General features: G+C 39.6%; 5 protein-coding genes across 9 annotated transcripts in view; 1 reads left to right on the top strand and 4 right to left on the bottom strand.

The window, feature by feature from the left end:
- Positions 1–4,031, top strand: part of ccdc33 (coiled-coil domain containing 33) — a 45,831-nt gene extending 41,800 nt beyond the window's left edge. For 3 of the 4 annotated variants that reach the window (XM_069162762.1, XM_069162763.1, XM_069162764.1), the window contains 8 exons: positions 1,109–1,304; positions 2,064–2,152; positions 2,261–2,392; positions 2,542–2,635; positions 2,713–2,837; positions 3,037–3,126; positions 3,249–3,365; positions 3,467–4,031. In XM_069162762.1, the coding sequence (XP_069018863.1) occupies positions 1,109–1,304; positions 2,064–2,152; positions 2,261–2,392; positions 2,542–2,635; positions 2,713–2,837; positions 3,037–3,126; positions 3,249–3,365; positions 3,467–3,529 (906 nt within the window). In that variant the 3' untranslated portion in view covers positions 3,530–4,031. The remainder of the gene's footprint in view (positions 1–1,108; positions 1,305–2,063; positions 2,153–2,260; positions 2,393–2,541; positions 2,636–2,712; positions 2,838–3,036; positions 3,127–3,248; positions 3,366–3,466) is intronic. The other variant, XM_069162765.1, reaches the window with a different exon arrangement.
- Positions 4,032–4,055: 24 nt separating this feature from the next.
- On the bottom strand, positions 4,056–7,404 carry cyp11a1.2 (cytochrome P450 family 11 subfamily A member 1, tandem duplicate 2). Its single transcript, XM_069162761.1, has 9 exons — positions 6,518–7,404; positions 6,158–6,313; positions 5,817–6,016; positions 5,514–5,717; positions 5,265–5,425; positions 5,008–5,174; positions 4,562–4,640; positions 4,276–4,467; positions 4,056–4,181 (listed from the first exon to the last, which is right to left on the bottom strand). Exons 1-9 carry the CDS (start codon positions 6,787–6,789, stop codon positions 4,056–4,058), a joined length of 1,557 nt encoding a protein of 518 aa, XP_069018862.1. The 5' UTR covers positions 6,790–7,404.
- Positions 7,405–7,435: 31 nt separating this feature from the next.
- Positions 7,436–10,596, bottom strand: stoml1 (stomatin (EPB72)-like 1). Its single transcript, XM_069162766.1, has 7 exons — positions 10,283–10,596; positions 9,744–9,850; positions 9,492–9,641; positions 8,420–8,623; positions 8,130–8,340; positions 7,843–8,043; positions 7,436–7,729 (listed from the first exon to the last, which is right to left on the bottom strand). The coding sequence occupies exons 1-7, from the start codon at positions 10,425–10,427 to the stop codon at positions 7,524–7,526; spliced, it is 1,224 nt and encodes a 407-aa protein (XP_069018867.1). The 5' UTR covers positions 10,428–10,596; the 3' UTR covers positions 7,436–7,523.
- Positions 10,597–11,943: 1,347 nt separating this feature from the next.
- LOC138206447 (photoreceptor-specific nuclear receptor-like) lies at positions 11,944–15,105 on the bottom strand. The gene is made up of 8 exons (XM_069163163.1): positions 14,559–15,105; positions 14,125–14,269; positions 13,885–13,988; positions 13,507–13,770; positions 13,090–13,277; positions 12,749–12,989; positions 12,560–12,671; positions 11,944–12,393 (listed from the first exon to the last, which is right to left on the bottom strand). Exons 1-8 carry the CDS (start codon positions 14,644–14,646, stop codon positions 12,261–12,263), a joined length of 1,275 nt encoding a protein of 424 aa, XP_069019264.1. The 5' UTR covers positions 14,647–15,105; the 3' UTR covers positions 11,944–12,260.
- A 4,788-nt stretch (positions 15,106–19,893) lies between these two features.
- On the bottom strand, positions 19,894–26,780 carry hexa (hexosaminidase A (alpha polypeptide)). Of its 2 annotated transcripts, none has more exons than XM_069163162.1 (14): positions 26,249–26,780; positions 25,632–25,736; positions 25,443–25,508; positions 25,264–25,310; positions 25,048–25,158; positions 24,854–24,955; positions 24,440–24,572; positions 23,957–24,137; positions 23,632–23,718; positions 23,488–23,560; positions 22,711–22,885; positions 20,569–20,659; positions 20,351–20,458; positions 19,894–20,227 (listed from the first exon to the last, which is right to left on the bottom strand). In XM_069163162.1, exons 1-14 carry the CDS (start codon positions 26,517–26,519, stop codon positions 20,164–20,166), a joined length of 1,614 nt encoding a protein of 537 aa, XP_069019263.1. In that variant the 5' UTR covers positions 26,520–26,780; the 3' UTR covers positions 19,894–20,163. The 2 variants fall into 2 exon arrangements, with proteins under 2 accessions (XP_069019263.1, XP_069019261.1); XM_069163160.1 differs by lacking the exon at positions 22,711–22,885 and adding an exon at positions 20,924–21,104 and having other exon boundaries at positions 26,249–26,703.
- Between the last annotated feature and the right edge of the window lie 194 nt (positions 26,781–26,974).

Below are 26,974 nucleotides of genomic sequence, written 5' to 3'. Positions count from 1 at the left end.
GAGCGAGAACAATGAGCGTATGCATGCTGCTAGATAACACGCACGTGCCTTTTACAGAGAAATGCCTTGAAAACAGCTCTACAATAACATGAATCCTGAAAGCAGCTCTGACTAGACACTGATGGGGAACTTTGTATCTTTAAAAAAAAAAAAAAAAAATAGGGGGAGCAAGACAAGAGAAAATATCCAAGATTTTGTTAGATATTTTTGTAAAACTCTGTTGCTGGAATCCTAAATTTAGCATAAGTTTATCCTCTACAGTTCAGTAAATGGGCTTTCACACCAGAGTGCTCTGTGAGGATTTATCCAAAAATCCCTGGTTAAAGCTCCCATAACAAAAGCCAGGATTGGGTATTGCCCATTTTGAATTTGAGGAGCCAGAGTCATGAATAGACATAAATACACCCAAACTTTAAACAATTCATTACAGGAACATGTCACTTTATGGACTAATATTCTGTTTCCCATGTGTCATGCTATATGCTTATCTTAAACCAAGAAAAATCCATTATGGAAACATTGAGTCTTGTGAAAACCTGCACATGTGATGTGAATTTGCTGCTGGAATGTTTTTAAGCTCTCTCCGTGCACAGTAATGTCCTCCTGACTGCATCCTGGAGGACTGTGTTAAGAGATGGGGTTGAGGAGACATCTAGTGGTGGTGATCACATAGAACCACTCGGCATAAAATCATCCCAACAGGCTACAGGGTGTATTGTTGACACCTGTGTGACAATGGACCAAAATGACTGACTGAAAAACACGGGACAGTCATTGTTTGTGACTATTTGATCACAAGTTAAATGATCCAACAGTTTTCAGTCATCTTTGTTCTTCCCACAAACCTCATTAAGCTGCCCCTTTGAGCACTGCATCTATAAAATGTACATAGGCAGGTTCTTTTGCAAAAGTCATGTACAAATGTGGGGCCTTCAAGCAACAGTAGATCATGGAGAAGTCTTTGAGAAAAAGTGCCCCCAACACTGAGTTCAGTAACCTAAAAGGGGGTTAGAAAGGGATTAATACATTTCTCTTGTTTACTAACTATAAAAAAATATCTCACTTCAAGCTTCTGGTGTGAGACTTACTGGAAACATCTCCCCATCAGGAAGTGGAAAACTATCGTTCAGCAATGAGTAAGATGGCAGAAGACATCATAACACTGAGGGCTCAGGTGGTGACGTATGAGGCAGAAAACAGCCAGCTCCGCAGTGATCTGTCTCTGCACCAGGACCTCGGCAGAGATCTGCTAGATGACACGGACATCGATGTCATGACCAAGGCTGAGATTGCTGACCGCATCGGTAAAACCACAGTAGAGCACTGCCTGTCCTAATCAACGATTACTCAGCTTTGTATCATCTATTCATCCCCATCTGATGAACAGGCCTGAGCCAAAATCATGCAAAAAGCTAAAGCAAAATTTTTTAAATTAAATCCCGACAAAAGTGCTGAATCATTACAGCTTGGCAGTTTATTACCCAGCCAGCTGCCTCTATGTTGTTCTGGACTTAAGGTCATTTCATTGGCAGACAAACTCGTGATGTAGAAGGTGGCTCGCTGTGTGTTTGTTAATCCTTGTGTGTGTCTATTCCCAAACAGATTGTGCCTTTTTGCGATACGGCAGCTCATTTAGGCCATGGAATCCTGATAAGCTCTGTGTAGTTGTACAATCCTTATCTCCTGAAGGACAGTTTGTGACCCTCAGTGAAACGATGTTCCCGAAGGTCTCTCTGCTGGCCTCCAAGCAAAGGGGCTAGATTTAAGTCCGTCCGACAGAAAATCCATTTGATTTCAAAAGCTTTATTGTTGAATCTTTTGATCTTTATACTTACGATACAAATGCCCCAAAACTGACATGTTAATCATTACAAATTTTGGAAGTCAGTCAAACTAGTGTGAAACTTTATGCATAAAATTCTAATTCATATTTTCAATCGGCTAGAATTGGCTGTGAACTTCCTTTTCCCAGTTTAACACCTGAATAAAAAAAAAAAAACGGTATAAAAATCTGCACAAATTTACAGTGTGCTGCAATGTATGATTATTCTGTTCTTTTGAAGCCACTCTGAAATTCAAGCTGGCCACTGAGACCAGTAAGACTGCCTCGCAAACAGACAGGATCCAACTGCTGCAGAACGAGCTGATCAGGGTTAGAGGACGCACCGAACACACATCATACATATGAAATGTAAACAATTCAGGCCAGTGTCATGTGTGTCCTGTGTTTTATGTAGTTTCTATGCTGTTGTATGTACAGAAGAATGACAGCAAGCAGGAGCTACTGAAGCTTCAGAGAGTCCACCAGCATCAACAGGAGACTCTGCAGCATCATCAGAGTCCCCTGTCCAAGATCACAGCTTTGGGGGTCACAGTGAAACAGCAGGAGAAGGTAAACAGGCAGCAACAGTGTCTGTTCTGCACTCACTGGTATACCAATCTGATCGCACAGCAGGGAATGTTTTTTTTTTTATATACAATTAGCAGCTGATAATATATATGTTAGTGTTGTATCCTTTATATCTGTGCTGTCCAAATTAGGTCATTGAGAAGATGGAGAAAGCATTAGAAAGCAAACTCAGAGAGAGGAATAAACAAAGCGGAGATAAAAGGCTGCTGAGGAAAATGCAAAGAGGTCAGTGGACTCATTGAGGTGGGGGAACAATGCATATAAAACATTCGCATTGTCTGACCCCCTTTAATTCTGTTTAGATGTGGCTGACTGCAAAAAGGAAGAGATGGAGTTGGCCCTGGCAGCAGAGAACGCTCGTCTTAGAAGAGAGTTGGAAAATATTCGCCAGCTGCCTGCCCCAATCATTATACAGCAGTCAGCACAGGTATCCCTTAAACAGTTAACTGATACATTAAAAACTGTTTTCAAACAGAGTTAGAAGAAAATGGTGTAAAACTCTTAGGATTAACTACAACTCAGAGTCACAACTCCATTTGTCTTGAGGAATATATTGTAAAAAAAAACACACATTTCATCTTGCAGTTACTGAAATCTCAAACTGACATGTATCATGTCCCCCTCAGACAGAAGAAGCACTACCACTCAAAGAGAAGCTGAGTTTACTGAATAAACTGGAGAAGTCCGAGGCAAGAGTCCAAACACTGGAAGCTCAGGTAAAAAATAAAAACCTTTAAATAATAAGATAAACTTGTACCGGATGCATTTCATAGACGTACCGAGATCAGTTTTTCATTCATGGTTATGTGCATGCTTTTCTTTGTTTGCATCTATATAGCTGGAGGAGAACGCTAAATTATGGGGGAGACAGAAACAAGAAATGTTGACAGAACTCAGCGAGCACAGGCACGGCTTTGTCCAAACATCCACCGCAATCCTTAATAATAATCCCTCGGTCAGTCAGCAGTCAGCCCTCACTTTACAAACCATAATACATGAAACTATTTTATAAAGTAAAAATGGGATGTTTTTCATACTGCGCTCTCCTTCTTACAGAGGGCTACATCAGATTCCTTCAATCGGCAAAGAAGACAGAAGAAGCAGAAGTCTGTAAAATGACCTGGAGATGAACTACTGAACAGTTGACCCAAACAAAATGGCACACGAAAACCTTGTCTGTGATGTCATGTTACAAAAAGACATTTTAATCTATAAAATGCTTAGATATTAAAACATGAATTACATTTACATGTAAAAACACATACTTTGCAACAGTTGTATAAGTTGTGTTTATTTATCACTGTTTTATAGAGACAAGTAGTTTTTAAATAGTTTTACCATGTATAGGTGGAGTAAACTATAATGCAGTATATTGTACATACAGACTACATTTCCAACATTAGTCAAATGTCTCACCAAGCAATAATACAGTACACATTAATTTGTTTGCGAATCATAGAATTACTGAGGTAATGCACATTTTTGGCTTTTCTTCCCTACTTTTTTTTCTTGCTCTCCAACAGCTTCTGAGGCTGGAAGATTTTATTTAGTGTTTGTATTGTGGTGCTTTGAAAAGCTCTTTACAGTCAGCTGTGATAAAGGGCTACAGAGATGAGCTGTACTTACCACACACCACAATTTTCTTTCAACCATGAACAGTTTGTAGAGGTTTCAGAGTCAATATTATGGGCTTGTCTGGCAAGAGAATAAGCTCAAAGGTACTCTGCACTTCCACATGGCGCTGTTTCTCCACTCTGAAGTTCTCAAGCATCTGCAAAGGCCAGAGACGATGCAAGCAGTTAATATGTTGTGTAAATATTGCACAGGATATGGTGAAACTGCTTTCTATTGATTGTATATCTCACATGGATTAGGAAGATTTGCATCTCTGTCTCAGCTATTCTGCGCCCTAAACACTGGCGGGGGCCAAAGCCAAAGCCCAAGCTTCTGAAGTAGTGTGTCGCTGTCCTCAGCCAGCGAGAAGGCTGATACTGCTCCGGACGAAAAAACACCTTGGGGTCTCTGCCCATCGCATACAGGCCTAACTGTACCAGAGTCTAAAAACAAACAGATACAAACACAAAATAATGGATTCAATTCAGAAGCAGCTGGTAAGTTTCAGTATATGTTTAAATATAAATACTCTCTTACCCCAGCCGGGATGTGGTAGTTTTGAATAATTATATCTTCTGCGGTGTATCTTTGCAAACTCACTGCAACCGGATGTAACCTGAGGAATCAAATTGAAAATGATATATTACAGTAAATGTCAGAATTGAGAGAAGTACAAAAGGTAAATATCACAGTACCAGTTAGTGAAAAATGTATTTTTACAGCAAAGGGTGAAACAATTTCCAAAGCAATTATGGAATTTGCAGGGGGGGGGGGGGAGGGGTATTTTTAATTTTTTTTTTATCAAAAGACTGAGTGAGCATGTCAAATGTCTGTGACCGTAGTATAAAGAAAGAACACATTATTTTAGCTTTTCTAACAGAGGCTGTATTTTGTACAGTAGAATGGGTCAGAAGAAAGTTAAGTCCTGTAGTCTACCACCTTCAACCTCTGCAGTATCATTTCCAACATTATATCTCTTTCACCTCAGTGTTTCCTTCAGAGCCCCTTTGACCAGGGGAATCCGCTTCAGCATCTCCTGCATATCTCCCTGGCTTTCAGCCCGAGCTGCAGCCACCTCCGCCCTCAGCTCCTCCTGGAGGCTGGGGTGCTTGGCTAATTCATACAACGTCCACAGCAGCGTTATAGAAGTCTATAACACACAAACAGACACAAAGCAGACTTAAAGAGCTGAAAAGAAACCACATTCTGGTAAGAACTGTGATTTTTTTTTTTTTCTTACCGTATCTACTCCTCCTGCCATTAACTCAGTGACACTGGCCTTGATGTCTTCAATGGACAACTTGTCCAGCATGAGTAGACTAGCCAGGACTCCCGGGTATTTCTTTGGCGTGCCTGTCTCCAGACGCAGCTCCCTATAGATGTTTTGGATGCAGCGGTCCGCTGATGCACCACAAGGAAACCATAGTACAGATGTGGATTTCAATTAACGGAAGTAATCTCCTATGATATCAAAACAAAACTGTCCTACCTTGGTTGAATATCCCATCCCAAGCCTCCACATGGTCCCGCCACACCTTCGCTCCAACCTGCCTTAGCAGACCAGGAGGTATGTACAGCATGGGTGATGTAGTCTTGAACATCAGGGTGATGCAGTCAATGAAATGTTGAGCTTCTGGGTCAATGTAGTCCAGCATCAAACCTAGACGCTCTCCATACAGCACCGAGCTCACCGCTGTGTAGGATGGAGGCAAGAATGATGTGATTAAACACACAGGAGCTGCCGACACAGTGAGGAAAATACATTCTAATTCTAATTCTAAGTCAGTCTTACATTCTAGTGCATATTTAAAGAGTTCTTGAGAGAGGTCAGTGGTCCATTTGTTCTGGCCGCTTCGCTTTATCTTTTTGTGAACTCTGGCCACAAAATCCTGCCCCACTTCATCCAGCAGAGGCACAAAGTGTTCCAGCATCTTCAGGGAAATCACCTCCTTGTTAAGAATCACACGGTTTGATCTCCACTCTTCTCCATTCCTGTGAGAAGATTAGACAGTAATTATAATCTATCAATGGAAATAGCAGGCACAAACTAATCATTAATAAAATGACTGGTTCCAATTAAATATAGGTAGAACAGAATTTATTCAGGTAGAAGAGGACAATAATGGCACATACTTCAGTAAAACTCCATATTTGCGATTTCTGTAGTCTCTGTATGAAGTCCACGCTTCCACTTTCAGCCTTTTAGGATGATGGCCCTCCGCTTTGAACAGGATTGCAGCATCTTCAGGGTTGATGATATTTACACTTTCATAATAACCTATTTTTTCTCTGACATACAGAAAGCAAGAGAAAACGGAGTGAAAATGCCATATCAGCTGCTTGTTTTTAGAAAATGTGACCTTGTGTAGGTCTCAAATATTTTGGATAAAAAAGCTTCACATTTGTGACATCATTCAAAGTCATTTCTGATGATTCGTCTCATGCAGTAACTCATTTTATTTAAGATATATCGTACTGCTTTGCCTCCCGTACCTGTAAATGGGTCCAAAAGTGTTGAAGTTCTGCAGCATGATGCGGTGAAGGTTTCTGAAGCCATCCAGTTTCCAGAAATTGTACAAGTTGGCCAGCCCGTTCTTCCACAGCCCAGGAATCTCATTGAAAGGCCTGACAATGTTGCTACTTTCTGAGTACACCTGTCTGATCACTGGCATGCTGCTGCTGCAGCGCACACCTGAGGTAGTCAGATCTGCTATCCAGGACAGGGGCAGCGTCACGGGGCTGCGCCACACACTCCACCTCGCCATCTCAACAACGAAACAGCTCACTCTGCTCTAGCTTCAGCAGCTACTCTGGCTCTCCCAGGGACATCTGCTGCAAAAGAAGGAGGCAGGTCTACAGAGTCAGCCCCCCCTCGCTGTGCTGATCAAGGCTCTCTTGGTTAACTTAACAGCCTGACGCAACACACACAGCTCAATATTTTTTTTTTTTTTTATTGTACTCTATTAATCCCCGAGGGGAAATTCTCTCGCTACAGCAGCATCCCGAGGGGGAGCTGCTGCAACAGGCTGCCACGACCGCGGCGCCAACTAACCTGAGGTGCATGTTTTTGGGTGATGGGAGGAAGCCGGAGAACCCGGAGAGAACCCACGCAAGCACAGAGAGAACATGCAAGCTCCGCACAGAAAGGCCCAGGACCGGATTTGAACCTGGAACCTTTTTGCTGTGAGGCGACAATGCTAACCACTGCACCACCGTGTCGCCCAAATATGTATAGTACCATTGAGCTGAAATACAAACTGAATATATAGTCTTGTGGCAGAGCATCTTACATGTGTGTCAGAATCTATTAAGACTTTGCCAACTTGAATTAGGTCTCAAGACCATCAGGAAGTGTGTTGTCTTTGTAAACATGCTTTAGTTTGTGGGGTGAAAAAAAGGCCATGACAGAAATTAAGTTTACAACAAATGTAATCAGCTCATACATGAAATAAAACACACTTTAAGATTAAAATAGGTTAGTATAAGCAATACAAATTTACTATGAATGCTGTTTCTTAAGAAGCTTTATGAGTTCTTCCAGCTTCATGGCTGTTTTAATGTCTCCCTGGACTTTCAGTCTGCCGCTGGTGTAAGCAGCAAATGGTCGCAGATCCCCCTGAAACATGGCCACAAGGTCGCCCTCACTCATGCTCAGAGTCACATCTGGCTCTCGACACAAGGACCCCGCTCCAGTTGCGCCGCTACCTGTGAACATCAATGGAAAGATGTGATATTTATGTAACTGCATGTTTGTTTTTATTCACCACAAACATTTAAGCATTATTAGACAGCTTGCATTTAGTTCCTCCATCCATCACCTTGGCTCAAGTCCACATAGTAGCTGTGCTGTTGTCCATCTCCTGAGCTGATGTAAAACTGGAAACAGGCTCCAACCTGTTGGACCAAAGATTCAGAGAGCAGCAGCTTGATGGCACGGAGCAGCTCTTCAACAGAACCTGGTGTGGCGACGACAGCCTCAGAGACACTGCTCTGCTCATCTGTAAATGTTACGCTGTCCGCTGAAGAGAAAGAGGCACACATTATACCACACCTTATTTTAAGGATTGTGTGATGCACCAAAATGATTGAGAGTGTTTGGCCTTACTCTGTTGAGGCTGTGAACTGCCACTGTGGCTCAGAAAGTGCATGGCCAACTGCTGAATAGGGCCAGTGAGGCCTTCAAGTCCAGGTACAGAGGGAGGCATGATGAGGGGCCCAGAGGGGCCTTCCTCAGGGGCTTTCAGCAGAGAACCAAGGGTGAGTTCTACCCTATCCACCTCCAGCCCCCACGGTTGAGTCATCTCGTTTATGTCAATCTGTAGAGAAGAGGAACGAATGTAAGCACAAAGTCATACAGTGAAAAGCCAGCTGAGATTAACTCCAGTGCGGTCTCACCCCGAGATATTCCCCTAGTTTCACTCTCTCAGTTTGGATTTCTCTGACAGTCTTCTTGGTCAGGCTGTTGGTCAAAGCATTCTGGGCCGTCATCCTGGTGGAGGCGTTCAGATCCTGGACTGACACCACTGACATGACTGGGTTCCAGATCCTGAACTGGATGTCTGCTCCCACTGACCACACACCACCATCCCGAGTAGTCACCTACAGAAGCAGAATTACATTTTATATTTAACATGACCCCTGAGTTCTCTTGGATTTAATATCTGCATACAAATTTAAAATAAAAAAAGATCTCCTCTTGACTGAACTATATTCACAGTAATTCCGAGTGTACAGATAACAAATGCTGGCTGCGAAAGACGGAAGGTTTTGGAAACAAGTAAAGGTCAATTATAACACTATAATTAAGATAAATGCCAGTGATTTTTTTTTTTTTTTTTAAAGGCTTAAAAACTAAATTTTGCCATCAGCCAGGAATTAGAATTTGATTGTGGAGTTTGTGGTGGAAGGTGAGACTGAAAGTCTGAGCTATGTGAAAAGGAAGATACAAATACGTTTCATATAGGTTCATGTTCAAAAAGCAAACATAGACATGCTGGTCAGAGTTCTCCCAGTATCAGAACCTCCAGTTTCACACTGATCAACTGTGCACCAAGACTGCCGCCTGTAGGACAATATCAAACATACACCACTAACAGAAATAATACGATTATTCAGTTTGGCTGATGAAACGAGGCTTTGCTTGCATCTGTGCTTGTGATTAAGTTGAACATGTTTAAAATGATACTGTGCGCAAGTTTAGATTTTAAAGGCAATCAAAAAAAAATACTTGAAAATAAGTAAACTCTCCTTTGATCTGGTGATCTGACTGATAAAAAGTCTTAAACTCTGAATAATCAAGTTCTGTCTGGGAAAACCTACAAAAAAAAAAACAAATAATGTTGAGGGATTATTGAATGAATGTAAATATCAACATGAATCGTGAAATGGAAAATTTTAAATTGCAAAAATCGTAATTTGTCCATCCTAACAGCTAGGTAATAGTAACATGCTGCATGTGTGGTTTCACCTGGCATGGAGGGATGTTAAAAGCACGGGTGCGCAGGTCCACCCTCTGCCACTGGTCAATAAGGGGCAGCACGAGGACAATCCCGGGACCCTTTGGAGGACAAACTCGACCCAGACGGAAGACTACGATCCTCTGGTAGTTCGGCACCGTCTAGGTATATATTAAAAAAAAAAAAAAAAGTTTGTTTTTTTATTCTCAACAGGCGCGTAGAGATGCTGTGTGTTTAGCCAACGACAAACAATTTCATCTTACTTTCAGTACGAACCATCCTGTTATCGGAAAGGTTGCGAAGGTGCAGACGTAAACGAGGAAGATGACAATCAGGTTGCAAATCCACGACAGCCAGCCTTGGGAGGTGTCTGAAAAGAAAAGAAACCGAAAAGGGGAGACTTTTAGTCTTCAGGAGCACTTTTCAACCTGTCGACGCTGTTTTCACGAGGTCGTTTGTGACTTTCACCTGAGACAACAAACTGGCAACGCGGAGTTTTATTATGTTTTATCAGGCAGGAAGGGTCACTGGATTCCTCCCATTATGTAGCTCAATGGCTTTATACTTCACAATAGCTTGTACTTTATAAACCATATTAAACCATGATGAGAAGAATCCAGTGGGTTTTTTTTTTCTGCCTCTGAAAGTTTGATCGTAGTGTTTTCTTTTTAGGTCTCACAAATACCCTTCAACTTGTATTAAGAGCAATGCTATGTAGCCTGGTGGTATAATAATGTCGAGCGTATTTTGTACATATTTAATTGCTCGAAACCCCAAAACACACAAACGATGATTTGCCTACCAGTAAAGTCGTTCTCTGAAACATTGGGGATGTAGTCAAACGAAAGTCCTTTGTGGTAGCTGGGCTGTGTAAAGCTGGGAGAGTCCACAAACAAGCCATCAGTCCTCTGAGGGAGCAGCTGATACGACCTGCTACCTGCGACCATCGCTATGTAAAATAATAGTTATTTCCAACTTTAAGCGTTCATTTATCTGTCTCCGTGTCCGGCCATTACCACCTGATTGAGATGAACAATGCCGTTTCAAGACGTTTTAGTTCATCTTGTCGTGTTCGCGAACTAGTGTTAAGTACTTCCCGTGTTTTGGTTGCAGCTCTTCTTCTTGGACCTGCCCGCTGGCGCTCATCAGTAAATGTGCTCATTTCCGCCACCTAGCGTTTATATAGCTCAACTGGAGTGTCCCCTCCACGACAAAGCACAGCCCAAGTTCATCTGACATGGTTAAACTACCAAATGAGGCTTCCTCGTCTCCGTTATTTATTTCTTTAACCTATTTTTATTTTTATCAAGCACTTTAATTATTATCTTATTTAGCTAATGTTACATTCCAGTAGGGGTTCACAGTATTGGATTTTTTTTTTTTTTTGCCAATATTTTCTAACTCTTTAGGCTGATGCCAATAACGATGTATGCACTTTTGTTGTTGTTTTTTGCAGAGACCACTAAGTTTATGTTGTAGTGAAATTAAGATGTGCCTATGCCTACTCTTATTGCAATGACCGACTGGCAGATGCAGACCAAATACAGTGCTTTTTATAATATACTCATTCACTGGGCAAAATAATAATACTGACTCAATTGTAAAATATATTTTCTTTAAAACAAAAGTACAATAGTCATCCTACTTAAACATGCTCAGATGCACACCCTGAGACAAACATTGAAAATAGAACATCTTCTATCCGTTTTGGACACAATGTAATTTCCACACCTAGACATATTGTGGCACCCTCTTTTACACTTGAGACCCCATGCTGATCGCGCCAGGGGCATAGCGTTAAGTATTTAGTCGAGCATCAAGAATTTAGGCATGATAAAAGCGTCATTTTATCGGCCTTTCATATTGGCAGGTGTTTTCACTTTGGGAAAATGCCAATATTTCATCAGTCAATGATGTGACAACACTATTGTGCATCACTAAACCCAACCCAAAATGCATTTCCATTAAGAGTTTGAGAGTTTTTTTTTTTTTTTACGATAACCTCGGCTACTTCTTATTCAGCAATCAAAATATTTTCCATGAGAATCCCCAACAAATTTTTTAACAATTGTGACCAAAACATGTACCTCAAACATGTCTATAATATTACATAATGTATACACTCCTACCAATATGTCTGTAATAAAATTACATTGTCCATTAACATCATATGTCTGTTGATTTTGTATTATAAAAGATGATGATTATTTTTTTGTAATATATATTGAGTTAGATTTCCTGGTCCAAATCGGTTAATCAAACAAAGAGAGGGAAGAAATTAACAGAGGTGATATTACTCTTCAAATTAAGCAAACACTAGATTTCCATCTTTATTTAGGAAAAATAATTACAGTCACACATATTTTGGTTTTCTTTTTCTTTTTTTCTTAAAAAAAAAAAAACCTTTCTTTGCAACTCAGTGCTACAACATGCTTCAAAGAACAATTGGGTAAGTCTGGGGTTAACAAAGCTTTAATATTCACAAAGTAAATGGTGTGATTATATTTGAAGAAAATCTGTATTTAATTTGAAATGCCATACGAATTGTAGGAAGAGCATTGGTTTACACAATTGATGGCTTTGATCTACTCGTGCTCGAATGAGTCAGTGAATCAGCACGAACATTACCAAGACCCTGAAACTGAAACAGTTACATGTTCATTTAGTCATCAAAATGTCAAGGTCCTTTTATGCTGAATGTGGAAGAAGTCATTAACAGCATATATGAAATGTGCAGCCAGAAAACTGGTAGCTTGTGGACAGCTCCTCTTCATGCTTGTTTAGTTTTTGAACATGTCACACAGCAGCTTCTCCATGGGTGTGCTGCCAATGGTCCGGTGAAAGAAGAGCTCCTCTATTTTCGCTGAACTCACAAAGTGGAGCGACGGCAGCAGAAGTAACAGTCTCCCAAACCTTGTTAGACACAAACAAAGGAGAGGGAACTTAGTGTTTCTGTATTGCAGTTTATGTGAGAAACATGAAACACTCCAGGTGTTCTCATGATTTATAATCTTTGTGTTTTATTTTGTTTATCTATATATATTTTTGTCTATTCTGTAAGAAAAGAAAGCAGGGTCACCTGGCGCTCTGGTTGGGGTATATTGAATGAATGTGCTGACCCAACAACACCTGTGACTGGTCCTGCAGATTCTCCACCTGCTCTGGGTCTTTGAGGCTGCGTGTCTCTGCACCTGGGAGTCAAACAGCGGACATCAATGACATGATCCAATCAACAATGAACACCACTGGTGCATGAAGAATCGTTCACCTGGCTTGAACAGTACAATGGCCTTCAGGCAGGCAAACTCAGTGGGGTCAACTGCCAGGGCCTTGAAGCGACCGAAGACCTCCTCCAGGATCTGCAGGTCAGCCTTGGGAAGGCTGACCTTGGCCTGCTGTGAGGGGGAGAGATCTGGCAGAGACAGAAGAGGACAGCTGTCCATGGGCAGGGACCACTGGATGGCGCACAGGAGGAACATCTCACTCCAGGCTTCTTCAAGAAGAATCACCTGATGTTACAGAAATTAGTTATCAATCAAAAAAGTGATTCATGGATGTGTACTGTACACTGGTTCAGGAAATATGCAAAAACATGTCAGTCAGCCTCACCTGGTCTCTAAATGGCAAGTGAGCAAAAACAGGCAAATTTTTGGCCCACTTGACTGACATGAAGAGGAGTCGTGCTGATGTTTCATACACGCTCTCCAAACAGCTGGAGGTGTATGGAGACATGCGACAGTCAAAAGGAGTCCGATCCCTCTCTGAATCGTTTGTTGCCACGTCAATATTTTCCTCCACTGTACATTAGAAAAAGACAGATGTTAAGACTACTGAGAGTCCAATATTCAATATAAATGTTAAATTTCAAGCCATGACAACCCAATCTTTGAAAGGAAATCACACTTCCTACCAATCCAGCTAAAATCAAATACTAAAGTTTATTTTCAATATAATTTTGTCCCATTTAAATACGTCTTTTCCACATTGATCCTCTAAGTAATTTTGCCCTCCTTCATATGATCTTACCATCCTCGGGCTCCAGTTTTGAACAGGTCTCTGCAGTCAATAGGCTGACCATAAAGCGGTGGTTGTTGCTTGGGTTGCTGCAGGGCTGTGTGCTGGCAGAAGTGGTGACAGAGGAGGTGACCAGAGGTCTGCTGATGACTGATGAGCAGGTGTCAGAGGATCTGAGCTCCTGTGTGGTGGCCAAGTGCTCCTTTTTAGTGTCCAGGTTTATGGAGTCCAGACTGACATGAGCTGTGCTTCGAGGCTGTCGCTCATTCTGCACAGCTGCCAAAGACACAGGTGTAGAAAATATAATCTGAAAACAGTCGTGGCTTTAGGTAACTCATATTCATATAGATACTATAATATACATAGTCAATTTATTCAGAGTTTTCTCACCATCTTTGTTCATGCCAGCTTGGAGACACTTCTTTAATCGACAAGCTTGGCACTGGTTGCGATGAGCCTTATCAACAGGGCACCTGCCAGTTCCAGCCTGACACCTGATGTCACCAGAAGACCAACAGAATATTTAAATACATACAGTTGATTGTCATATGAGGCATATTATTCTGTTATTTAGAGTTAGCCTTGTAACATGAGATTGTATTCATTATTTCCAGTGAGCCTCTTTCTCACCTGTAGATGAGTCTTCGTCGCACACTGCGCTTGAAGAAGCCACTGCAGCCATTGCAGGCATATATGCCATAATGTTTCCCACTACTTGAATCAAAGCACACTTTACAAAGCAGGCCATGGCCAAGTGCTTTACGAGGACTATTTTCTGTAGAGAACAGATGGCAGAAATGAAAACTTAATTGTTGAGATAAACATTTAACTGTCTCAGTCTTTTATAAATTGTGAATTTGGTTTGTGTGTGCCGTTTTTAATTCTATTACCTTCGACTGTATGCACCATGTGACTGTTTTAATAAATTTGCTAACTTAACATTATGTGAATCTTAAATCTGAGAATGTAATCTGCTGTACATGAAAGCATTTATCAAGTCTGGTTATTAGCTATTATTGTCTGGCATTTCATGAAATATTATGATACAACAATTAATTACTCACCTGCTTGAGCTTCATCTGTGCTCTGTTGTGTGAAGTCGTTGGAGTTGTCCGATGAAAAAATATTAATTTTGGTCATGTGATCCTCCATTTTAAATTCTGTCTTGATGTCTGAAAATCTCAATGAATAGTTTTAGATGAATATAAGATAACTGCCAGCAGTATTTCCCCCTTTATATTAAGAGTTTTCTATGTAGTCGTCTGCCTGGATCAAAGCATTCGCACAGGACAATTGCCCCAAAACACAACAATGCAAAATGTGTTGTTCTTTTGACTAATTCTCTTGTAATTTCTTTAAAGATCCCTGAAGATAAACTCTGTGATGCTCAGCGGTCTGGATCCAGTGTGGATGTTCCTTCTGCTGGTTGTTTCTGATGTAATGTAGGGTCAATGGAGTCACAATTTGTCTTCTTTCTTTCTCTGTGCCAGCGTGAGTGTGAGAGCTTGAGTCGTCTGGGGGCTTTCTGGGGGAAGACAAGGAGATTAGCATCAGGCGCTGTGTAAGCAAATGCTGATTTGTCATCCTCTTAATCTTTACTGTCTATAAGGGTAAATCAATCAGTCACACCACTTATAGGTACAAACTATATTCACCAAAAACAAAAGCAAAGGGATATGTCACCACAGTGCAATCAGAAATTATTCTGTCATACACATTTATGAATTAGTTAACAGAGTCATTTATAGTTGTATTTTGGGAGCAACTGTTCCAGTCTTATTTCCATGTCAAGTCATAGTTTGTCATCATGTAATAATCTCTTTGATTGTTGCCAAACATCTAGTCCATCTGGCCTTCATGGGATTATAAAACACCACAATTTTACAAACACATTTCACATTTCAGTTTGTTGTTCTCTTGGTCACTTCCTGTCCTTTAAAAGAAGGCAGCGATCCAGAGATGTCCCTTCAAAGTGCTTAACTTTAATAGTTAGCTTCACATGTTGTATCAGTATTATTAGAAATGACACCTCACCAATGGGGCAGAAATATGTCTCCAATAGTCTGCAACTGTTTATCTAGTCCCTATTTACCAAAATAGTCATTCCCAACTTAACTGGTTGTCAGTGATGATAACAAAAATCTGGGAGCCATTCAAGCTAAAAAAAATCATTTGTCAGTAGTCCACTACTGCCCACATAACTAACTTTAGGTTTTAGACGTTGCAAGCTGTTGACAGTTGACAACAAGAGGCTATCAAAGAACATTATGGGTTATTTGTCCCACTCCTACACATATGTCTGTTACCCTCCTGTCAACAATGGAGCCAGGTTAACAGGGTTTTCTGTTAAGACATTCCCTCTGTGCCATATTGGCCCTGTCAATGACACTAAAGGCCTCAGGAGAACACAGCCACCCCAAATCAGCAAAGTAGCTTAACCCTCCATGAAATGTGGTCTACTTCTTGGAGGGGGATCACGAAAGAGGGTGATGAGAAGAAAAACAATTAGCGCAGAGATTGAAAAAGGAGCAACGAGTTGACCCTTAATTCCATTCTTCTGCCATATGGTAGCTGCTCTCTGAAGCCTCCGTCTGGCTAATTAGTGACGCAAGTGCAATTTCACGTTCATAAAACTCAAAGTAGAATAGGAGATTTTCTCTCTCTTCTTTACCTTTAAGTATTACAGAGTGAGTAGCCACAGACACATGTCAAAAACCTCCAAAAACGTGTTTGCTGTTTTCTGTGCTGAATATTAGGTGATAACATCTACTTCCTTTTAATTAGATCAAAAGTAACAAAGACACTAAAGAAACTGATGTCTGCTTCGTCTACAGATAGATTTCTATCATGTCTGTAATCCTTATTAACTCTTAATTTTAAGAGGTCAATTTATTATTGAAAACAGATCTCTTTGTTGGCCCAAACTGGTGTATAAAAGGATTACAAACAGGAGTAGTCTGTACATCGTTGTTGTGCTGAATCGCTTTTATGAACCTGGAATGAGGCCAAACAGTTGAGGTTTCAATGTTAAAGGCTCTAATAGTTTCAACAGCGGGTATACATACATATAATAATAGTACATAACTTCTTGGTTTCGTATTGTGCACTTTAGTCATACAGTGTGATATCACCTTTTGAAAAATTAACAATCTTCTTCAATTTGAAATCTTTACACTAACGCACACTTAATTTCTGCTGCCAATTAAAAGTCAAAACACAATGAAACTAATTTACTTAGCTACCTTGTTGCATGCTGACAAAGATGTAATGATATTGAGTGCACCCCAACTTTTAGGGCACTTCAGGGCATTTCTATTTTGAAAACTCTGTTTTCCTTGTCTTTCTTGTATGCTATTGATATTTACTATGGTATTGCTATTTGCCTTACTCTGTTTCATAGTTTGTTTAAAATCATATTTTGTTATACTTTAATTGGTTTTACTCTTCTTGTGTTTGTCACTAGTTTAAATTTGTTTGAATGCAGTTATTTGCTGACTACACTCTTTTTGGTCAGACAGCTAATAAAGAGAAATGTCACATTGGACATTCTAAAATTGAGGTTAGTACTTTATGTAAATCAGACCGACACACTAGATTACATGGATCACATTTGCATGTTCACTATACACTTGATTGCACTATAAGATTCTGCTAAAAGCATCTAAATTTACTTACAAACCAAAAATACTGTACATGTTGACCTACACAGCGCTGGTAATCTGGCTTCCCATACCAGATTACGTAACACAGGTGTTACTAACATGTCAGATGGACCTGATTATTTTGTTCTTCACTCCAACAGACATAAATGTTACGTGTAAAATGCATTCTGAAAGGTCATCTTTAAGAAAAATGATTGGTTGGATGTTTTGGACAAATTCAAATGTGATGGTTTGTGATCCCTGATAATCCATATACATGCACATCATCAAAATAAGTTGGAGACTTTCTTAACAATTAAATTTGTAATAGTCCTTCCTGCATTTACCTGTCATTTTGTGGATGTCTGACTGTCTAGTTGTTGGCACAGCTAAGATGCTGCACCCATCAGCAAAGTGCTGCTTTGAGGTTTTCACTTGCCAGGGATAACTGTCAAGTGTCTTCAATGCCCAGCCCTGTGATTGTTCTGCAGATGGAGTACAATATTTAGCAGCATGCTGCCATGAGCCAACTGGGTGATCATGTATTTAGTGGAAACATTTATGATGACAGAGCTTGGCAGGTGATTGAACACACCTCACTACTAAAACCCTGGCTCAGTTGCTTGTCAGATCAAACAGATCAGCTCATCATTACGTTAACCCTCCAATGCATGAATCATTTTTCAAACTAAGCATATGAGGGTTAAGAGTGCCGGTACCTCAGATACTTTTCTCTGTAGTCAGTGCAGTGCACACTGGAGGCACATGTACTGCACCCAACACACATGTGCAAGACATAATTTTATTGTCCTTCAGCGGATGCCCTTGAATGCTAGTTCACAAATCTTTGCATCAGTCTAAGCAGCTTTTTGATATAATCCTCTTGAACGTCAGCTATTGTCAAAGAGTGTGATTAACTTTTAAAGTTGTTGCCGTTCTCTTTATGCACAGAGAGCTTGAGTGCTGTAAGTTGCAAAAAACATAAAATGTGTCATAAATGATGATGTATTAGTTGATTTTTTTTTTTTTTAAATTTACATTTTAGTCATTTGAATTCAAAGTCTTAATTGTAATTTTAGAACTTTGGTAAAACAAATATATGGACAACTTTACACATCCAATAAAAGGCAGACAACTTTGGACAAATCTCAATGAAATAAACTTTTTAAAGTTTGTGTACAAATCTAAAGTGTAAAATTGACAATCTAAATTGAATATAGGAAATAAAATGCCCATGTAGGATCATCAGCAGTTTAAGCTTCATCACACTGTACTCAGCATGTCTGCTTGATTCCAAGTGGCTGCCGAGAATGGTTAACCAAGCTTGCTTGGTTAAGCTTTGTTATGTTATGTTCAGCATTTCCTCTGGTCCCACTCAAGTCAGATGAAGTAGAAGGATTGAGGTGTCAGCACTATGGCTACCAGGGATTGCCCCTCCTTGCCATCTGCTGCCATTACTGTAATCCACACAATGAGAAAATCAGTTGTCTCAGTCCATATCAAAGTCAGCTCAACTCAACAGCTGAATTAACATCAGTGTAACATGTAAAGTCCATGTTAGTGCTGACAAAAGGATCAAGAAGCTTATTTGTCCATTAAATAAAAACCTCAGATTATTCTGCAGTGATGAAACCAAACTTTTAAAATAAACTGAAACTATTTTAAAGATGGCTTTAAGTGTAAAGTGATCTACTTTTCTCCCAGGTGAATTGATAATTATGTTGCACCATTATCCACTCGCTTTTCATTTCTGTTTTGTCTTTTTGATTTTCATTAAATACTAAAAAGAAAACCCAATATCCTTTAAACTTATCGTATTATGCGATTATAAATTTAGTAGTAACAGCAAAATAATAAAGGTAGCACTATTCAAAAGCACAATGAGCAGCCCCTAAAAAAAGTTCATACACAAAACCAAAACTCAGTGTTAAAATAATGTTCTGTCTGAGCAGTAATCAACATTGCGAGTGTCTGGTTGGTCTCTAGTGGGAGACAAATGCCCTTTGACTGTGTCATAAAAGACAGGTAACAGGCAAAGTAGTTCACCAGTGCTGAGTAAAGCCACAGCTAAGTCAAAGATGCTGTGTGTAAGACTGGAACAGTCATAGGCTCACAGATTAGATCATCGGGCTCATATCCATTATTAATTTAGACCAATTAGTGTCTGCATTAGCTCAAAATGGTGTCAGGGCAAAATAGATAAATGTGTCCCTTAATTCTGCCCTGACCCCCTCCCCCGCCACACTTGTAGTATATAAAACAACTTTAATGTTAGACCTACACATTTTGGCTTATGGCCTTCCTCAGGGTCAACATAAAGCACAATACAAAAAACAATTAGGTTGGGTATTAAACAGGAATAAAAATCAAAAAGGCTGTTGTAAAAAAAGAAAAACAAACAATCGTGTTAGATTTTTGTTTTTTTCCTCATGCACCTTGGCAATAGAGGTGTGCCAGACACCCTTATTCTGCTTCTTCCGTCCCTCAAGACATCGACTTTGTATGAACTGGAAGATATGCCAATATATGCGAGTATGGCTCTAATGTGTTTGTTTTTGAACTGGCAACCTGTTATATTTTACTTTAAAAATATATTATTTTTTAAATAAGTCTGACATGGTCAGCACATCAACACAATTTCATTCAATATCAGTGCGAGAGTTCAAGCTACCGTGCTGGCAGTGTTCCTGTTAAGCTCCTCTGTTTTGTGTTTTGTAGTCATCTTGAAGTTCATTCAAAGTCATTAAGAACATTTCATCTCAACAATTTTTTTATTAAGGCTACTTAATACTCAGAATGTAAGATAAAAAATGAGCATTACTCAAGCAGCTATTACAAAAATTGAAAAAAAAGAAAATATAGGAAATAAGATAAGTCCCTGAGAAGGTGTAAAAAAATACTACTTGAATATTTTACACCACTTTAAATGCCCAACACAATTTATTTTTCTGAATTAACACCGTAACTATGAACTTAATTCGTTTAAATGCTAAAAAAAAAAATCTTTAAATCCATCTATCCAGCATCTTCAAACACCTTGGTACTCATGTTTGCAGTGTCCAACATTGAGAGGCTCTGCCTGGATGCCACGCCTGAAGAGAAAGTGATGCAGAAACATGAGTATATACGAAACATACATAATGCAAGAGAGCCCAGTGTCTGGTTGAGGTATGCCGGCACTAAACTCTAAGGCCTGATTAGAAAAGGTGAGGTACCTCAGGAGTTTGCAGCGAAAGTTCTGCAATCGAGGAAACGCCTTTTCCACACTGGTGGTCTGCTTCTCATCACTCCACAGTCTCTCTGCAGCAGCACTAGCTCTTGGCCTGTGATTTTGGATGCAACAAGTGATTATTTTGTGTAATTTCATGAGATTGTTGCTGCATTTACTAATTTTGGTTTACTCATGATGTCAGGGTTCTTTTTAATCTCGCACCAAAGACGTGGCGTGAGATTTGTGGCATCTACATATTCCCCCCACATGCAGACTTCACCCCCTATCACCAGCTTCTTCTGTTCCTCGGTACCTGTGAGGGGATAAAGAAAAGCTTTGCTTTATTTAACACAGAGTTTTAATTAAGAATTGGCGGTAATTAGCTTACTATCAATCAGAATCTTCACTTCAAATTTATCACACCACTTCAAGACAAAACTGAGCAAGTCAATGTTTAAATGCATCTCTCTAATTTGCAATTTCCACTGATAGCTCCCATCACCAGACAAGCACCATTACCAGCACATAACCCAGCCAGGTTATAATAGTATGTGATATTACTTGGCCATGCACACACCAGTAAAGTTCTGGGGCTGCACAGTGTAGTAGTTGCGCCAGTCCTGGCCATAGGAAATGTGGTTGATGTACCAAGGGGCAGCCAGCAGGACCCTCATGCCAGCTTTGGTGATCCTACTGAGCTCGTCCTGATAACTAGCTGGTTCGCCTTTCCAGATGTGCAGCACTGTGTCCTTAGGAATCTGAGCAGGGTGACAAACAACATGCTGTCTTGCCCTTCTATGGTATATTGCCATTGCCTTTTCTGCCTTCTGCATCTTTGTACTGATTAACCTGTTTACATATAGAATTTTATATTTCAGAAAATAGTCACATAAAAAAATCCATGAGGCTCTTTTCTCAAAAAGGGCAAGATTTTGCCAAGACATGGTTCACAGTATTTGTATCCCTCCTATGGGGCAACCCAGATAGCAGAATTACTCATCTGGATCACATACCACGTGACCGGAATGATGGCCGATGGGCAATGGGCAGTCAACATGTGGCCAACATTTGGCAGTATGTGGGCCAGATCAAAGTGATAGATGTGGGCAAGAATAATTTTGCAACCTGGGAATGCATCAAACTCAATGTCCGTGGATTCCTGACATTGGTTCTTAAACTGCAGAAGCATAATCTTCCCCGGGCTGTTAATAAACTAAAAGTCTGATCAGGACATTCTTACCTCACATTAATAACTTGGAGCATGCTGTGCACAGTACAGGATAGTAATCTAACCACGGAGAATAGAGGAACATAACTATACAAATCTATACGTGCAAACAAGTTATCTTCTATAAAATACTGTAAAAACCCACAAAAGCAATTTTACAAATTTTCCATCATTCTTAATATCTGTAATTTTGACTTTATTACAAAAAAAAAAATCCCAATCAAGTATGACACTAAGCCAAGTCTCAAAGCCTATCAATAGTTAATGATGGGCTTATCTGAAAGACAAAGCCCATTTACAATTCACTAACCCCTCCCAGTAAAATGTGCAGTTTTACAAATAAATTCATAATGTCATAAAAACCAAGAAATGTCAAATATTTCTATCAAAATTTAATTTTGAGTCTGTTTGTAGAAACAGTGGTCTTTAATGCCCTCTTTCAGGAGAAAGAATAGATGATATATTTATGTTTCTGCTAAGACCACCTGCGGATTAGGGTGGGACTATGCATGTGAGTAAAGAAAAAAAAAATCAAAAAATGATTTCTAATTGAAACCATTTTTAGCTGGAATATATAGCAAGTCTCCATGATGGCACATAATGAAATGATTGTTTGTCTAATAAGTAACCTGTACATAAACAGTCTTCTTCTGACAGACTTCCAGCTTTTTCTTTTGTTGGTTTTTTTATTTTGTAGAATAATTTGGTGCAACAACTTTTTGTGATTGTTTTTGTTCAGAGGGGAAGAGTGTGCATATTTGACATGTCGCAATACATCGAAAAGCGTTGTGAGCTCGTACCGCAGCAATCACACCTCTCCGTGTCCCGCTTCTCTCCTACATACTCAGCTGAGTATTGAGTTGAGTAAAAAACCTATTTCTATGACTGATAAAATGTATACAGTACATTCTGTATAGAAATAGTTTACTGTATAGATTGGGACACAGAACATGCCTTCATATTGATAAACAGAAGTGTTCACTGCCACCTAGTGGTACGGGTACAAATCGCAAATTTGGCCATGCATATCATATATTTGACAGGAAATCATGTTTTACCCGTGAATTATTATTAGAGACAAAACCACAGCAGTTAGCAAACTTCAATTAGCCACAGCACACAGGTTTTTTTCTGACCCTTGAAGGCGAGGGGCCACACAGTGTAGTAGTGGGCCCAGTTGTGTGTGGGTCCCGGTTGGTCCAGATACCACGGAGAGGCCAGAATTACCCTGAGACCTGCTTTAGCCACCTTGCGTACTTCACACAGGTAACAGCCCCCTCTCCATACCTCCACCACTGATAGAGAACTGCGCTGCAACACAAGGCTGTAGACTATCAGACTCACATGATCCGGCTGTGCGATACATGTTCTCAGACAACACACTGTATTCAATTATTTGTCAGTTGGCTCAAACCACTGGACCCGCTGAGCTTAAAATTATATCGTTATCTAAAATAGCACCTATGTTAATAAACATATTAAACAGTGTATGGGGATGACTCCATTATACAACTGTTGTTCCTTCTAATGTATTTCAACCATTGTATTTTGTTTGATTTTGTGACAACTGCTGGCTTGTGTTGAGATGTGGGGCAGAAAAGAGCTCATTATTCTCTTTCAACAATTACCAAAACTTGGTTTCATTTCAGCAAAAAGTGTGTCAGTCTGTATCATACAGGAACATGTTCAGTGATCCTCCTGGTGCAGGAAAAATTCAACAACAAATGATGATTGAAAATATTATGACAAAATAAATACATGCATGTATGTTTTATATAACTATAAATAAGTCCTTCAGTGAAGGCAGATACAGGCTTACTGTCACAGTCTAAACAGCTGTAAATAATATTCCAAAAATAATCTGGGGCAATGATTCCATATATGATAGGTGTTTTTTGTTGGGGTTTACTTACTCGTTCATGGTAGTCAAAAACATCCTGCCACACGACAGATGTCCTGTTGAGAGCTGAAGTGATGTTCACAATGCTGGAAATAGATAAATACATTAATGTGTTGGTTTGATCCTTCTACATTGTATGTTCCGTTTTACAACCTACTTCTCCATGTAGAATGCTTCCAGTTTAGTGAAGTCTAGTCCAAATCCCATCTTCTGCATAAATGCTCGGACATCAGGGTTGGATTTCCTACGGAAAAAAAGCAGTGTGAGTAATCTATCTATATGTAGTTATGTATTTATGTACTTAATGTTATTTCACTTAAATATTACATTGAAGGTTTCTAGATGCACAATGTCTACATATTGTACTGCAGTAACTGGCACAGAGGAGTCAAAATATTAGGGCAAGAAATTCAATACAAAAACTAGGATATCCTGCTTTAAATCATCAATAGTCAGCAGGCATTTAAATGATTTCAGCTTACCAGCAGGAAAAGTTGACCTCATCCCCTCCCAAATGGATATAAGAATCAGGAAATACCAATGACACTTCCTTGAATAATGTTGCCATGAACTGGTAGGTGGAGGGTAGTGCTGGATTAACAGGACCAAATGTACCTGAAGGGGTGCTCCCTTTGTAGCAGGGAGTTAATAGGTCAGACTGCCCTAGAAAATAAATAGTATTCAATTAGATTTAGCTCAGCATTTTCTATAAATACATTTTTGCATTATCTATTTAATGCAGACATTTGTTGCCACTAATGTACCTTAAGCGTCTACCACACAAGAAGTGAGTCAAGCTTCAGTATGCATTTGTATTCTTGGCTTGCAGATTTGGCAGACATATTCCTGATAAGCCAAACCTGGCAACATGTCAAGTCCTTCATATGTCGAAAAATCTAAATGCTGAAAGCATTTGTATAAAACTGCTTCTTGTAAATGTTGCTCATTTGGTCTTTGACTTTTACCTTTTCCCCAAGATTTGGTGTGGCCTGGTGAATCAAACTCAGGAAGGACTCTTATTCCCCGCATCCTGGCATATGAGATCACCCTTCTCACATCTGACTGTGTGTAGATGTGAGTCATCGGATGGAAAGCCCCCTGAATCAGAGCCAGAAGTTTATGTTCAGGGTGGATACTACTTTTCAGCACTTTCCTGCCTCATGACTCCTTATGCAGTAGGCCTAAAAAAAATCTAGGATATAAAAATCTAGGATATAAAAATCTAGGATATAAAAATCTAGGATATAAAAATTTGGAACATAACTAACCAAGTAAACCTAATAAAATGCAGATTAAGTTTTTACAAGGCAAATTGGCATGAATGTCCAGAGTCACATGAAGGGATTTAGTTTACAGCTCTCTTCATTCAGATGACATACCTTACTGGAAAGGTCTGGAAAGCTGCGGCTCTGATAAGGGAAGGAGGGGTCATCCACAATGTGCCAGTGAAACACATTGAACTTACTGTAGGCCATTGCATCCTAACAAGAAACATACATGTAAATACCAGTAATATTGCATGTGATCAATGAAACAGAAATCTCAAGATTACATTGTGTCATCTGCTTATTACCATAGTTTTTAAAATGGCCTGCACTGGTAAATAGTGACGTGAAGTGTCTAACAAGATCCCCCTGAACTGAAACCGGGGGAAGTCTTCAATCTCAGTCTTATTCACAAAATACTAAAGAAAAAAAAAAAACAACAGAAAAATCTCAAACATAAATCAAGTAATGTAAGGTGAAAATTAATATTAAAGAAGTAATGACTTCAGAGGACTCTGACTTACTGAGCCAAATTCATCTTGGTACACCAGCTGACTGAAGGTTTCCAGACCTGTGCTTAATCAGAGCATATATTCAGCAAACATTTTCATGCACATAGATGAGAGTTAAATGCTTAAACACGGTTATTGTACTTTTTTTTTTTTTAACACGTGTTCTTCAAAAATGTATCGGCTATGTTCACCTCTTAGAGCACCCCACACAGTTTCTGCATTCAGAGACGCTCTTCCAGCAGATACGCTCAGAGTGTCTGAAACACAAATAGGAGTGAGTTAGATAATGCATCGAGCCCTACATATTGATACGGCTGTTACTACTGTTACAACACAAGGTTACACACTAACCTTATAGTGCGGTGAGTGTTTATACTTACATTTCTCAGAAGAGTCCTCATTTGGGTAGCTCTCGCAATCATCACGGGTAACATTGATTTCAACAGTAAATGGTTTATCCTCACTGAATCGCAGAAAACCATTCGCTGTTGGTTATAAAAGTTAAATTATTACAGCTGCTGGGTTACATTTTTATGGAAGTGCACATATAGCCTTTTTATTTTGTACTTTGAACTTGTTACAAACAAACTGCCATTCTTCTATGAGCTACAGTATTTTTGAAAACACTAACATGCAGCTGTGTTACTCTGGTCCATTGTCACTGTGGGTTTTTAGAGTAGATAGGTATGTCTTTGACTGACGAACTGCTTTCTATACAAAGGCCATTGAAAACCAACATGACAAACAGAATCTAAAACAAAACCACTGTAAACACTTCGCTTTTCATTTTTGTGCATTTATAATTAAGATTTAAACGTGTGTTGTCACTAGATCATCTACTATTAATGCAACTCAGTAGACTTTAAAAACCGGTTTTTAAATACATGTTATGCAGACTAGTTTATAGACTTACGAGTGGACCTTCTAACTCTAGCAAGTTGTGAAATCCTACTTTCGCTTTACAATTGTATGAATCCCACTTCACTTTACCACCTACCAGAAGCGTAGTCTGGAAAAATAAGAGAAAAGTATCTCTTGAACGCGGCATCGAGAACATAGCAGCCTGGTTGCACTGCTGATTGTCTTCCGTAACCAAAGTAGAAAGCCTGGGGGTTCAATAGGTATTGCTCCGTCGAGGGGGTGAAAGTTTGTGGTAATGGCCACACTCCTTCCACTGTGTGTCGGCCAAGCTGGAGGATAATAAATAGTATCACAATATAAACTGGACGAGTGTGTCGTCCCGAACTGACTGTATGCATAGCTTCCATTTTAGCCAATTCACTGACACGAACTGCGCTGTTAAACTGTGCCTGTCAGGTGCTTGGGAGGATACAGTCACATGACTGGAGCCACAACATGTGGGTGTTTTTTTTTGACTCTATTATTATAGGCCAAATCAGAATAATAACACCTAATGATTCTGCATTTTTGTTGCTGTACTAGGCTATATTATTTTTCAGCAAAAACTAAATACCCATACAGTTTCCATCTTTAGGAAAATTACCCAACTGTTTTATATTATTTAGCCCGTGTTTCCGTCATAGTTTTTGCTGTAATTCTCTGTAATTGTCTTCTGAATATGTATTTGATGTGCCATTTTGTAAATGTGGGAGACCAAAGAGTAGGATAAAAAAAAAAAAACACAAAAAGAATCAGCATTGCTCGGGTCGTGAGACCGCCTGATGACAATGCTTTACAAACTAAAAAAAACACTACAAAGCCG

Source organism: Embiotoca jacksoni, unplaced genomic scaffold, assembly GCF_022577435.1.
Source record: "Embiotoca jacksoni isolate LCO1_2020_lvr unplaced genomic scaffold, fEmbJac1.0.p SCAF_3, whole genome shotgun sequence".
Taxonomy (NCBI): Eukaryota; Metazoa; Chordata; class Actinopteri; family Embiotocidae; genus Embiotoca; species Embiotoca jacksoni.
This window is presented reverse-complemented; position numbering and strand designations above follow the sequence as displayed.